Source organism: Salmo salar, chromosome ssa04 (assembly GCF_905237065.1).
Source record: "Salmo salar chromosome ssa04, Ssal_v3.1, whole genome shotgun sequence".
In the NCBI taxonomy this organism is placed as follows: domain Eukaryota; kingdom Metazoa; phylum Chordata; class Actinopteri; order Salmoniformes; family Salmonidae; genus Salmo; species Salmo salar.
Window position 1 is genome coordinate 24,210,083 of NC_059445.1, and position 15,462 is coordinate 24,225,544.

A 15,462-nucleotide genomic window follows, 5' to 3' on the forward strand; every position below is an offset into this window, starting at 1 on the left:
TGGATACAAACCCGGTATAGGGTAGGTTAAGGGTTTGGTCTAGGTGCTGCTCCGTATGGTGAAGAGAGGAGTAGATGGAAGTAGTTGTGGTCCCTATGTGTGTGTGTGTGTGTGTTCACTTAAGCAGTCCTATTTGGAGATAACATCAATGAATTCATTCACAACAAGAGATTTTGTACGAAGTATCAGAAGAAGAAAAAAATATTGCATTAAATGTTATGTAAGAATGTGTATATATCAGGTGAATATAATGGTGACTCCAGGCACTGAGACTTTTGAACAGCTAGAAAATAGCTGCCCATCCTCACCCACGGTCTATCTGCACTGACTATCTGCACTGACTATCTGCACTATATGCCACTCACGGGTCTCTACCCACACACTCACACATGCACGTACTGACACTCCTGCACACACACTCACACTGACACCGACACACATAGACATTACACACTCATCACCACACATGCACACCCACCCACCACTAAAGCCTGTATTTATCTTTGATTGATTAGAAATATTTTGAGGAAGTGTTATGGCTATGTTATTGCTACGTCGTCTCAAGAGGGACAAACCATAATATTGCCATTTTTCTTCTCGTTTTACAAACAAATGTCTTTTAAAGGGAATATGCGAGGCACAGACGTTCGCTTTGCCTAGCCGAGTTCTGGTAGAAGCAAACCGAACCTAGTATGAGGGTGCCTTTATGCTGCTGCTATGTTGATTTGTTATTATTTATCCTGCTACCAGTCACTTTCTCCTTACCCCTGCCTACATGTACATATCTACCTTGACCACTCCAGTGTCCCTGGTACTGACCCTGTATATAGCTTACTTTCTCGTGTTTTTCTTATTTCTCATGTGTTTTAAAGAAAATCGACTTCATACTATTTGATATTGAATACTGCATTTTTGGGAAAGAGCTAGCAAGTCAGCACTTCACTTTACGTGTGCACGTGACAACTTGAAACTAATTTAGAACTTGTAACTGTTGATGATCAGTTGTATTGTATTAATTCAAGTCAATGTGATATTTCTTATGAATAAAGTATACTTTTTTTTGACCAAATTTACTTGCATCTCTCTTGACTTTTTGAATAAACATATTGTATGTTGTATTTCTTCCAAAGTGTACCCCAGAAGGAAAATTAAGATATGTGTCTTTTACATTATAAGGTATGATACTGTATGCGTCCTATGTCATAGTGCTATATTGTAATTGTATAGTGTAATTGTATAGTGTAATATTGTATATTGTAATTGTATAGTGTCCAGGCACCCCATTTTAAGCTGTTTGACCACAGTAAAAGTCCAGCAACACTTTTTGGAAGTAAATGTAAATGAGACTGGAAGTAAACGTTTTCCTCTACAGTCCAATATGTATTCCCTATATAGTGAATTGCTATGTTCTGTTGCATGGGTAAATAGTCACACGTTTAGATTTTTCTCTGATGTAGTTATACATTAGAAACATAATGTTAACGGATTGATTTCGTTTCATACACATAGCGTTTTACTGCAGACTTTGATTTTGAAGGTAAAATCGAAACACCGGAAGTCAATGTTGTTGTTGGTACGCTGAAGTTGCTACCGTGACGCTAATAAGGAAAGCGCATGTATGAGTCAAAATGGCTTCACTGTTTGAAGTGGACACTATGCCACCCTGAGTATCGGAGTGGTATTTCACTTTGGAACATATCTGAATGTTGCCAATCTTGACCAAAAAAAATACATCTGACATTTTGGAAGAAAAACGTCTGACATTTTTGTTAATACATTTAATCCTCTAAAATTCCAATTGAACTGGTTTAGCGTGATTTTAGCTCCAGAATTACACAGAAATAGTACACCTCATATATAGCTCAAGGTGTTATCTTTCACACCCAAGGCTTCAAGATAATATAAAGTTGATTTCACACTGGTCCTAACAAAATTACATAATCAACTGTTACATTATTTCAAACTATTTATCGTCTTTCATTTAAAAGTTATTTGTTTGTTTCTGGCTGTAGGCTATTAATGCCAACGCATTTTAGATGTTTACAGACATACCACACCAACCCTTTTGTAAACTTTTAGCCCTCGTTATTTCTCTAATAATTCAGTATATACAACAGGCTCCCTCTATCCCCCGCGATCTACAATAATGTTACTAATCCCGACCGTGCAACAGTATAGAACGTTCCAGGAAATGGAAAATAAAAAATAACTATTTTCTAGGCATATGCATATTAGCCTATGATTTGGTTATAAACAGATTTTCCCGGTTATTGACAAGCAATAACTATAGAGCCACACAATAACCTAATAATAAAACTATACTTGATCATCAAATCAGCTGAGTTATTAATTTGGGATGTAAACTGCTGCTTTGAGGACTTTCCCCTGATATAGCCTATACCACAATTGTGCTAGTAGGAACTAGGAGAGTCGGAAATGTCATACTTGCTAACTGATTGAACGCAGCACGTATATAACTACAACCAATTAGCAAGTCTGACATTTCCGACTTTCCTAGTAACGACAGGAAAATCAACGCATCACTAGTCCTGGTGAATGGATTCGTAATTCTGTCAAGCTAATTCGTTTCAACTCTTCATGTATAAATAATAGTTCACCAACGTGCGACTCCTCCCATTCACACGCCTCCGCTTTAGTTCTCCCGTTAAATTCCACATGCCTGCCTGACATAAACCACCCAAGGGAAGGGGAGGAGTGGCACTAGACAAGGACATTAATACTGTAACATAGTAACACAAGGGGTAAAGTTGTGGAAGTTAGGGAAGGAATTCGTTTTCAGAAAGGTAATTAATTAACTGGCTTGGTTACAGCGTGAGAAAAGGCCGAGACGCGCTTCCTGTTGGCTGTGTAACTTTTAGGAATATGAAACGGGAAAACTAGTAGACGTAAGAGAAGGTAAAAAAAAAAACCGTTAACGCTATCCGGTGCCTGTCTGTTGCTACTTTACTGAATATGGCAGGGACACGGACAAGAAGAGGGACTGGTTCGGAACAGTCTCGAACTGCGAGGGCAGCTGCTATTGCTGAGCAGTTGCACCATGAATGCGCCCTCTTATTGGAACTGTATGTAAGTATTTATTCGAGTGTAGCCTAGAGTGGGTGAAGTCTGGACAGGCTAGTGCATTTCGCTTCGCAATTATTAACCTGTTATTAGGCCTACTGGCTACTTGACAAAACATGTCATTTGGCCAGTAGTCTAGCCTATGCAAGGGATATGGAAGAAGGGATATGGAAGACTGGGATATGGAAATGTGTTGATGCATGGACATGTATTGATGGATTGTGTGTGTTTGTGTTTGTGTGTGTGTGTGTGTGTGTGTGTGTGTGTGTGTGTGTGTGTGTGTGTGTGTGTGGCATCCGATCCAGGAGTGGGGTCCAGGAATGTAGCTAGAAAAGGAGGGGGAGTGAATATGTGAATAGTCATGCACGCCCCATATAAAAACAATGACAGAGGTAGGCAGTTTTCTGGCGCACGGGTCGATGTCCGGACATGCACGTTTTTCTATGTGCATCGCTTTTTCACTCAATGAATGACACTATGTGAATGATGGGGTGCGAATGATCACAGTATTCTTTATTTCCTGCCAAATAGCCAGATAAATCCCCGCCAATGCGCACACACCTCAACCTGCGGACTCGGGCTCTTTGCTGGGAGGAAGGGAAGCGGTTACGAATGTAACCTTTATCTATCAGCCAACTAACTATAAGACAATGCTTTTGGATCACCACCCCAATAACCTGCACAATATTAGGCAATAAGGTCTGATATATATATATTCGTTTTTTTTACCGAAGTAAAATAATGAACAAACCCGTTTGAAAAACTACAACTTAACTGAAATTATTATCTTTGACACCAAAACTAACTAAAATAAAAACCTTAATGAATTATGTTCAGTTTAAAAAAAATGGGGGCAAAAATCGAATGGGGTTTTCAATCTTTTTTTATGGGGGTTTCAAGCTTTTGAATCTGATGGTTCACATTGAGATTGACTTTATAACTGAAAGGTAGACTCAGCAAGATGACATTGCCACAAGCATCACCATATTGGGCGCGTTTGAGTTGTAAGGCTAAAGCACGCAACGCTCTTGATTGTTGCAAAAATGTTCCCACTACTACTGTTCACTTCGTGCATCTACGTCATCTCGCTGAGTCTACCTTTAAAGCTAACCTAACCTATGACCTGACCCATCACCTTAGGGCGTTTCCATTTTAACGGACCCATGAACACCAACATGTAAAGTACATAGGTGCATGTCAAATTGGGTGTCAAATGAAAGCTGAGTTTTTATTTGTTAGAAATTAAGGCATATATACATTTTTCAACCACTTTCCATCCTAAAAATTAGGAATAATCAAAGGCTTTTATTTCTGGTCAAACAGATGGAAAAGGGGTCTTAGACAGCATCTAACATCTTAAAAAGGTATTAGAGATACACCAAAACACAACAATGTAGAAATAAAGACCCCTGCCAACTAATATCAACACTTTCCTATTTCGTTTTGGAGAAATGTTTTTGTTAAGTTTAACAAACATTGTCGTGTGCCTTGTAATTCCATTACCAAAACCCACATATCTTGAAGATATTTTCTAATTTCTCTCCCTCATGAGGAGGGAGGATAATGAAAGTTCACAGAAGTAACATGTAAACGTAGACCTACCAATTCGTTATAGTGTTCTTATTGATATCAAGTTTGTTCATGAATTATTAGTTGATTAAAACTTATAGTTCTGTTACCAAATTGTAGTAAGGGAATTACTGCAATTGAAAAGGCTACAATGGAAAATCAGAGTAGTAGTCACAAGCCACAGTTAGGTCACCTGCTACTGTCCTCCCTTCCACTGGTATACTGCTACGTTTAGCTCATACATTTTTTTTTTCTTCTGCCATCTGGTGGTCAAAGCAAGACTGGACAACCCCTCCCTCTCACGCTTCCTCTCTGCTGCTCTCTGTCTCTCTCTCTCTCTCTCTCAATCCAATTCAATTCAATTCAAGGGGCTTTATTGGTATGGTAAACATATGTTAACATTGCCAAAGCAAGTGAAGTAGATAATAAACAAAAGTGAAATAAACAATAAAAATGAACAGTAAACATTACACTCACAGAAGTTCCAAAAGATAAAGACATTTAAAATGTCATATTATGTGTATATATACAGTTGTAACGATGTGCAAATGGTTAAAGTACAAAAGGGAAAATAAATAAACATGAATATGGGTTGTATTTACAATGGTGTTTGTTCTTCACTGGTTGCCCTTTTCTTGTGGCAACAGGTCACAAATCTTGCTGCTGTGATGGCACACTGTGGTATCTCTCTCTCCAGTTAATGTCACTCTCCTGAGATCTACCATGACACCTACCCTCTACCCTCTTTCCATTTACAGTAACAAGTATCCTCACCCACTGAGCACCAACTGACACCGGACATCCATGGCTGGACCAAATCTGAACCAATCATAGACGTCTATGTTTCACAAGTTTGGACATCACAGTACATCACAGTAGAGTTCAGTACAGTGCAGTAGAGTACACTAGAGTAGAGTACAGTATAATGTTCAGTATCGTACTGAACATATGTACTGTACTGAACTCTAATGTGATTTTGAAATTTGTGAAACATAGTCTATGATTGGTTCAGATTTGGTCTGGACCAGACCAACCAAATGTGTTTTCTTTTTTTGGGGGGGGGCGGGGGGGCTCATTACAATAATAGCCAGTGTGTAGAATAATAACCAAATATGCAAAATAAGAATATTGCATATTTCTACCTGTGTAGCTATTCAGGATACATCACCATGAAGGGAATGATATTCATATCCATAATTATGCATTTCTGTACACCACAGATCAGGGACCCATGATGTAATTCTGTTACCGTAATTCCATTACCGGAGGTAAATCCATTTCACCTACTGTAGTTCAATATCCAAAATATATGTTTTTTCAAACTCAAAGTGCCATGTCGTAGCTGACACCCCATTATTTCTGCAGAAATATTTTAAAGTTAATATTAAACAATAGTTTTTGGATAATGTGCTTAAACATCTGAGGGAAACTTATTGTAATTCTGTTACCAAACTTTGAATCTGCACAGTTCTTCCAGTAAATGTGTTTATGTGAACTTTTCTTGTTCAAACTAGTCCTTGTGCATAGAATCGTATGGTTTGTTCAACTTTGAAATCAATGGTTTTGGTTTGGCATACATTTTTTAAGATAAAAATCTAAGTCAAAGCGTAATTACGTTACCATGGAATTGCCCCTTATGCATTACTTCCCCACAGTGGAAGAAGTGACATCCCAAAAAAACACAAAAACTATACAACACATACATGTCTCCTAGCCTCCCACATATAGGCTTCTTTCTGTCCCTAACACTGAAACTGAAAGTAAATAACATAGAAACTAAATAGAAATGTTTTCATATATTATTCAACATATATACATTTGCGGTTTATGTGCATTTATTCAAGATACAGCCCACAAATATGCTAATAGTTTTCAACTTATCTATCAACACAGTCATTACTCGTAATAATGTATTGTAATAGATCATGACAGTGAAGAGCTTGCTGTCTCTGGTTTGCCGTACCTTTGCCTCTCCCTCTAGACAGGCCTATACAATATAGGCCTATCCCTCAAAGTTCATAGCTCACTCCACTACTGCCTATTACAAGCCTATATACACATTTACTTGACCATTGCTCTTGTATAAGCAGGGCTGCCTGGTCGATGTTACACGGTAATCATTCTACCGCACAGGCACAGAATCATATTCACGGTGGTCAGAATGTTAGCACCTTGGTGTAATGTCGTGACCGGGGGCCAGGTACTCAATGGAGTCACAGCTCTCTCACTATACTCTGATCTAGATGCAATAGAATATAATAACTCTCTCTCTCTCTCTCTCTCTCTCTCTCTCTCTCTCTCTCTCTCTCTCGTCTCTCTGTCTGTCTGTCTGTCTGTCTGTCTGTCTCTCTCTGTCTCTCTCTCTCTGTCTCTCTCTCTCTCTCTCTCTCTCACAGAGAGAGAGAGAGACTCGACACCTATGATGTCACACATCCTGCCTGTTTGTCCCCCTGGAGTGAAGTTGGGGAAGGTTGGTTCTGGTAGTTGAACCAGCTATCCATTTGAACCACTAACCTCTCTGTTCCGATGGGGCCAGGGCGGATGTTGTCCTAACCGCAATAGGGTTCAAACATTTGCCAGTTGTTGCTCATCAGGGAAAATTGCTAGATTATCATTGGAAAATGCTCAAACAGGCTCTTTACCGCCATAGTCTCTTAGGTCAGCTCTTTTTGTACTTCGTCAACCATTGCACAAGCAGTTTGGTTTAAACGCTAACTCGGAATGAGTGACTTATTCATATATACATTCCTCATGGCCACAGCTTCCATTTACTACGGCGTCCATATTCTGACAGCCTCAGCCTCCGGAGCAGTTAAACGTGGTGTCCATGGTGGTATTGCAAAATACAAAAAAGTGATGTCTTTGAAACGCTTGCCCAAATGTGTTAAGGCTATGACTAGTACTTTATATTTGATGAACAAAATACTTAAGCAGTATACCTTTGGTCATATATGCCACGTCTCTTTTAGAGAACTGGATTAGCATTGCTGCCTTTGAGTTGCATTAGCACATTGAGTTTGGTTGTGCACTAATCATTGGGTTATGCCTGACTTTGGTCATTTGTGGTTGATTGCCTTGCCCTGTAACAGTTTGGTTGTGCACTAAAACATGAGTTTTTCTCCACTCACTGTCATGGAAATGTACTTTTAAACACTTCTAATGTGTTTTGTCTTTACACGCCATCACCCTCTTCTTCCTCTCCACTTCCACACTCTCTCCATCCCTCCTCCTCACTCCCCACTTCAGAGAAAAAAGGAGACGTTCGCCGAGGAACTCACCATCGGGGGGGACCGCCTGGTGACCGTGCCACCACTCTCCTCCCAGCTCTCGTCGAATGACATGTTGTGGCGCCTCTACTCCGCCCTGCAACAGTGCCGGAACCTCCTGGAGCATGCCATTGGCCGGGAAGAGGGGGTGGGAAACGACAGGAACAGGACCGAATACGAGAGCCAGAAGAAAACAGTGAGTGACCGGCTGGGGCACCTGCTAGAGAGCACACGACTCCTCCTGGCGGACGGAGCTGGAACTGCAGCCTTCACTCCTGATCCGAATAATACTGAGGTACAGAATTACTGGTGTATGGTAAAGTTGCCCCTAGACACTGATCTGGGGTCAGTTTTGAATTTGCCCCACTAATGGTTAATATACAGTACCAACTTGAAACCCTCAGTAGACCCAGCAGGCCTCCTTTCAATACTTGTAAAATAACTGTAAAATCCAACTTGGAAGTCATCCTTGATCTGACATAGCTGGTGTGGTGAACCCTGATGAAGGCTATGGGACAAAACATGTTGGTTTTAACAATAATAAAGCTTTTTATCAACTGACAGTCTTCCAAGAGTTGCTGAATTTCCTCTTCACTTCAGTTTGCTCCTCAATTCATGTACCTTGGTTGGAGAGCAAGGTAGCAGCAATATTAATTTCCCTTTTTAGTGTAAACCAGGGCCACGTATAGACGACAGATAAGACTGGTGGAAACATTTTGCTTTCAGATATCCCTAATATTTCAGATCAGTGATGAGTTCAAGGAGGAGAGGAAGAAATTAGGCTTTTGTTAACAACTTATGATAAGCTTATAAACTTTATGTAAGGACTATCCTTTCTAGTATAAACAAACTGATTATATTACATAGTTTATTAATCATAGATTGTTATTCATTATTTATATACGGTTAGGTCAAATCAGTTGTTTACATGTACTGTATATATACAGTGGAGTCTGAAATGATTGACACCCTTAATAAAGATAACGGCTGTATAAAATAAATGATTCAAACACTGAGCTATATTGTATGCTCCAAAAAATTGGGAAATTATATTATTTTATACTAATATTATTGATCAGAAAAATACATTTTGTTTAACAAGTTTCATTTTTTTCTCTCAAAAACGTAAGGGGTCAAAATTATTGACACCCCTTTTTCAATACCTCACCTTATGACGATAACAGCACTTAACCTTTTTCAAAAAAAAATGTATGAGTTGGAGAACACATTGGGAGGGATCTTAGACCATTCCTCCATACAGAATCCTTCCAGATTCTTGATATCCTTCGTCTGCTCTTATGGACTGCCCACTTCAATTCAAACCACAGGTTTTCAATGGGTTTCAAATCCGGAGACTGAGATGGCCATTGCAAAATGCGGATTTTATGGCCAATTAACCAATTCCTTGTGGATTTTCAAAACAAATCACATTTTATTTGCCACATATGCCGAATACAACAGGAGTAGGTAGACCTTACCGTGAAATGCTTACTTACAAGCCCTTAACAAATGATGCAGTTTCAAGAAAAATAAGAGTTAAGAAATTATTTACAAAATAAACTAAAGTAAAAAAAAAGAGTAACAATAAAATAACAATAACGAGGCTATATACAGGGGGCACCGGTACCGAGTCAATGTGATTTTGATGTGTGCTTGGGGTTATTGTCTTGCTGGGAAATCCACTTGCAGCACTGGTGTGCGTGGCCAAAGACCTAATTCTCATGTAATCTGACCAAAGCACCTGCTCCAATCCAAGTGGCAATTTGTTGGACATTTGTAGAGCTCTTTGGCCACGCACACCAGTGATGGGGTTGGCATCGAAATGAGAATGCATGAGCAGAAAATAATCCCATACCTACTGTAAAATATGGTTGTGGCTCTTTGATGTTCTGAGGTTATTTTGCTTCCACTGGTCCTGGGGCCTTTGTTAAGGTCAACGGCATCATGATCTTTACCCAGTACCAAGGCATTTTAGCCAAAAACTTGGTTGCCTCTGCCAGGAGGCTGAAACTTTGCCGCAAGTGGATCTTCCAGCAAAAAAAAAACCCCAAGCACACATCAAAATCCACAAATAAATTGTTAAATTGGCCATAAAATCAACATTATTCTAATGGCCATCTCAGTCTCCGGACCAGAAACCCAAATCAAATCAAATTGTAGCCTCTAAGGTGCAGGGTTGAGTAACCGGGTGGTAAGCCGGCTAGTGATGGCTATTTAACAGTCTGATGGCCTTGAAATAGAAGCTGTTTTTCAGTCTCTCTGTCCCAGCTTTGATGCACCTATACTGACTTGAACTTCTGGATGATAGCGGTGTGAACAGACTGTGGCTCAGGTGGTTGATGTTCTTAATGATCGTTTTAGCCTTCCTGTGACATCGGGTGCTGTAAGTGTCCTGGAGGGCAGGCAGTATGCCCCCGGTGATGCGTTGGGCAGACTGCACCACCCTCTGGAGAGCCCTGTGGTTGCGGGCTGTGCAGTTGCCGTACCAGGTGGTGGCGCCTTCTTCACCACACTGGACCATTTCAGATTGTCAGTGATGTGTACGCCGAGGAACTTGAAGCTTTCCACCTTCTCCACTGCGGTCCCGTCGATGTGGATAGGGGCGTGCTCCCTCTGCTGTTTCCTGAAGTCCACGACCTCTGTTAAGGGAGAGGTTGTTTTCCTGGCACCGCTCCACCAGGGCCCTCACCTCCTCCCTGTAGGCTCTCTCGTCATTGTTGGTAATCAGGCCTAATGCTGTTGTGTCTACTGGAAACCTAATGATTGAGTTGGAGGCGTGGGTGGCCATGCAGACATGGGTGAACAGGGTGTACAGGAGGGGCTGAGCATGCACCCTTGTGGGGCCCCTGTGTTGAGGATCAGCGAAGTGGAGGTGTTGTTTCCTACCTTCACCACCTGGGGGCAGCCGTCAGGAAGTCCATACCCAGTTGGACAGGGCGGGGTTCAGACCCAAGCCCTGAGCTTAATGATGAGCTTGGAGGGTACTATGGTGTTGAATGCTGAGCTATAGTCAATGAACAGCATTCTTACGTAAGTATTCCTCTTTTCCAGATGGAATAGTATAATGGCAATTGGATCGTCTGTAGATCTATTGGGGCGGTAAGCAAATTGAAGTGGGTCTAGGGTGTCAGGTAAGGTAGAGGTGATATGATCCTTAACTAGCCTCTCAAAGCACTTCATGAGGATAGAAGTGAGTGCTACGGGGTGATAGTAATTTAGTTCAGTTACCTTTGCTTTCTTGGGTACAGGAACAATGGTGGACATCTTGAAGCGAGTGGGGACAGCAGACTGGGATAGGGAGAGATTGAATATGTCCATAAACACTCCAGCAAGCTGGTCTGTGCATGCTCTGGGGACGCGGCTAGGGATGCTGTCTGGGCAAGCAGCCTTGCGAGGGTTAACACACTTAAATGTCTTACCCTTGTCGGCCACGGAGAACAAGAGCCCACAGTCCTTGGGAGCGGGCCCCGTCTGTGGCACCGTCGGTGGCACCATGTTATTCTCAATCCGGGCGAAGAAGATGTTTAGCTTGTCCAGGAGCAAGACATTGGTGTCCGTGACGTGCTGATTTTCTCTATGTAATCCATGATTGTCTGTAGACCCTGCCACAAACGTCTCGTGTCTGAGCCGTTGAATTGCAACTCCACTTTGTCTCTCTACTGACGTTTTTTCCTGTTTAATTGCCTTACGGAGGGAATAACTACACTGTTTGTATTCAACCATATTCCCAGACACCTTGCCATGCTTAAATGCGGTGGTTTGTGCTTTCAGTTTTGCGTAAATGCTGCCATTTTCCCACGGTTTCTGATTTGGGTAGGTTTAAATAGTCACAGTGGGAACAATATCCACTATACACTTCCTGATGATGTATGTCAATGTTATTCTCAGAGGCTACCCGGAACATATTCCAGTCTGCGTGATCAAAACAATCTTGAAGTACTTCCTGTTTGAGTTTCTGCCTATAGGAATGGAGGAGCAAAATGGAGTCGTGATCTGATTTGCCGAAGGGAGTGCGGGGGAGGGCCTTGTAGGCATTCCGAAAGGGTGGTTTTACCAGAGTGAGTACTACTGTCAATGTGTTGATAGAACTTCGGTAGTGTTTTCCTCAAATTTGGTTTGTTGAAATCCCCAGGTACTAGAAATGGGGACTCAGGATATGTGGTTTCCAGTTTGCATAAAGTCCAGTGTAGTTCCTTGAGGGCCGTTGGAGTATCGGCTTGAGAGGGAATATACACGTCTGTGACTATAACCAAAGAGAATTCTCTTGCGTGGTATATGGTCGGCATTTGATTGTGAGGTATTCTAGGTCGGGTGAACAAAAGGACTTGAGTTTCTGAATGTTATCACAATCACACCATGAGAAGTTAATCATGAAACATACACCACCGCCCTTCTTCTTCCCAGAGAGTTCTTTATTCCTGTCTGTGCGATGTACTGAGAACCCAGCTGGCTGTATGAACGAAGACAGTATATCCCGAGAGAGCCATGATTCCGTGAAACAGAGTATGTTACAGTTCCTGATCTCTCTCTGGGAGGAGATCCTCGCCCTGAGCTTGTCTACTTTATTGTCCAGAGACTGAACATTAGCAAGTAATATACTCGGAAGCGGTGGATGGTGTGCACGCCTCCTGAGTCGGACTAGAAGTCCACTCCGAATACCTCTTCTCCACCGGCGGCGTCTTGGAGCAGCCTCTGGGATAAGTTCAGTTGCCCTAGGGGGTACGAACAAAGAATCCAATTCGGGAAAGTTGTATTCCTGGTCGTAATGCTGGTGAGTTACTGTCACTCTGATATCCAAAAGTTATTTCTGGTTGTATGTAATAACACAAAAAACATTCTGGGCTAATAATGTAATGTAAAAAAACTTAATACTGCAAAGTTGTTTTGGAGCTAGAAGCAGAGCTGCCATGTCTGTCGGCGCCATCTTGCTATATCATTGAAAACCTGTGGTTTGAATATAAGAGGGCAGTTTATAAGTGCAGAAGAAGAATGTCAATGAGGAATGGTCTATGATCCCTATGTTTTTTCCAACTCATAAAACATTTTAGAAGAAGTTTCAGTGCTGTTATGGTCACAAGGTGAGGTATTGAAAACAGAGGTGTCAATAATTTTAACTCCTACCTTTTTGAAAATATATATTACTTGATAAACAAAATCACTGTTTCTGAGCAAATGTATTATTATAAATAATCTAATTTCCCATTTTTTTTTAAAGATACAATATAGCTCAGTATTTGAATTATTTATTTTATACAGTCATGTTTGCTCATCTTTATCAAGGGTGTCAATAATTTCAGACACCACTGTATGTTCTAGTACAGTGTTTCCTAATCTATTCCTGAGGCACACCCCGGGTTTGACCAGGCATTGATTAGTCCACCAGTCGAATCGGGTGTGCTAGAACAAAAATATACAACCCTCTGGATCTCCGGGGAACAGATTCGGGAAACACTGTTCTAACACATCACACTCTATCCCTCGCTCTCTCTCTGTCGGTCTCTCTCTCTCTCTTCCTCTCCCTCCCTCACTTTGTCTGCTCTCTGTCTCTGACTGTCCCTCCTTAACCCTCTCTCTCTCCCCCCTCCCTTTCTCTTCTTCTACAACCCCCCCCCTCTCGTGAGTAGATAGATGGTCCGGTGAACGGCAGCCCGTTTGCGCTAAAGCTCTGGATCTATCGCATCTTCAACGAGCTGGAGCACTGGACGCTCACCGCCTCCAAGACCCTGAAGGACCTGCACCCTGACGGAGCCGCCCCCAAGGAGCGTGGAACGAGGGGGAAGGCAAGAGGGAGGAGGACCCGGAGATGAGATAGTAGAGATTGGGAGTAGCCTGTGAGTGAGGAAGGAGAGAGCAGGGAAGACAAAGAAAGAGAGGGATGGGGTGAGGAGAGAGAGAGAGAGAGAGAGAGAGAGAGAGAAAGAGGTATGGATGGAAAGAAAGAGAGAGAGAGGTAAACAGATTGAGAGGATGAGGTGGAGAATGTGACGTGGAAGAAGAAAGAGAGAAGGCAGGCAGGAGTCAGAAAGGCTGAGAGAGATGGAATGAAGAGAAGGAAAAGAGTGACAACAGCCAGTGGAAGTATAAAGATTCTGTGAAAAGAGTGAGAAGAGTATATGTTAAAGTTAATAAATATATACAGAGTGGTGACATGGACACATAAGAAAGTCTACTACAACATACAACCAATGTGTGACATAACAGTGTTGATTTGGTCATTCAAGAGATACTTTTCTAACAAGGGCTCTGCGCTGTAGCTCCACTTGCTGCTAACAAACATAGGACACTGGGTGGCAGGTAGCCTAGCAGTTAGAGCATTAGGCCAGTAACTGAAAGGTTGTGAGTTCGAATCCCCGAGCTGACAAGGTGGAAGAAAATCTGTTGATCTGCGCTTGAGCAAGGCGCTTAACCCTAATTGCTCCAGGGTCTCCATCAATAATGGCTGATACCTGGCTGTGTTTCAGGGGGAGTGGGATATACAAAAAACACATTTCCATTTCACACCTCACACGTATACATGCAGTGAAACAGGACAAATATAAGCAACTTCTATTTGACCTTTGACGAACATAGAATTAAGGAGTTACATAAACTGTTCACCACTTGAGTCAATCCCTTTAAAATCTCCAATTCAAGAGCTTGACATTCTATAAAAAAAATAATCTTTGTAATTCAACAGGGTTTGATGCAGCAAAAAGCGAGTTAAGGAATTACTGAAGAATTTCTGCTGTTTACACCTGGTATCAAGATGTGTTCTCAGCCTGGTTTTGCTGCCTAGAGTCAAAGGATTCTACCATGACCTTCCTTTTGCCTACTCCAGACATACTACGGCCAGTCTTTCAGAACATTTCATTTAGTCTCCTCCCACTTGGCACACACTGGTTGAATCGACGTTGTCTTCACGTCATTCGTTGAACCAACGTGGAATAGACATCCAACTGACGTCTGTGCCCAGTGGGCTGTTCTCACTTTATGTTAACTGAATGGCAATATTCCTTCCAAATGTAATGTGATCATAAATATCAGCATCATTTTGATTGTAACATTTAGTGTGGTTATTGTAAGAGATTTGGTTTGGCATTGGCTTAAAACTTCAAATCTGAAGAGGGAAAAATGATTTTATACAACACAGGATCATTTTGATCTGGATTAAATGTTCTGATAAACTGGCCCCTGGATCCCAAAACGATCCCACAAATGAGATGTAATGTTGGTGACAGCTACAGGATCCACTTTGGTAATGGAGTGTAGATTTCCGGTTCAAGACAGTGGTTTATGTGATACCAATTTCCGATCCTTGTGGGCCGGTATCATGCATTAGATGGAAATCTTAATACCACAAATTGTTTCACATTTAAGATGCATCCCAATAGTCTTGAATGACTTCCTATCTATTTAGAGACCACAAACAATGTAACAGGTCATTTTGGGGTTATGACAAGGTATGAGAAAGGGTAGGCTATTTCATTAAGTGTACTTGCCCTTTAAAGCAGATCTTGGGTCAGTTCTGCATTTTTCCCACGAATGGTTAAGGTTAGGATTGGGGAGG

General features: G+C 41.5%; 1 protein-coding gene across 3 annotated transcripts in view; it reads left to right on the plus strand.

Annotated features, from left to right (window-relative positions):
• The first annotated feature begins 2,686 nt into the window (after positions 1–2,686).
• LOC106602677 (uncharacterized) overlaps positions 2,687–15,462 on the plus strand; it is a 13,878-nt gene continuing 1,102 nt past the window's right edge. The window contains exons 1-5 of one of the 3 annotated variants that reach the window (XM_014195431.2): positions 2,950–3,087; positions 5,871–5,918; positions 7,047–7,120; positions 7,897–8,211; positions 13,541–15,462. The exon at positions 13,541–15,462 is cut by the window's right edge and continues 1,102 nt beyond it. In XM_014195431.2, coding sequence (XP_014050906.1) covers positions 7,070–7,120; positions 7,897–8,211; positions 13,541–13,723 — 549 coding nt within the window. In that variant the 5' untranslated portion in view covers positions 2,950–3,087; positions 5,871–5,918; positions 7,047–7,069 and the 3' untranslated portion in view covers positions 13,724–15,462. Of the gene's footprint in view, positions 3,088–5,870; positions 5,919–7,046; positions 7,121–7,896; positions 8,212–13,540 lie in introns of all 3 variants that reach the window. The other 2 variants (XM_014195432.2, XM_014195430.2) reach the window with 2 other exon arrangements.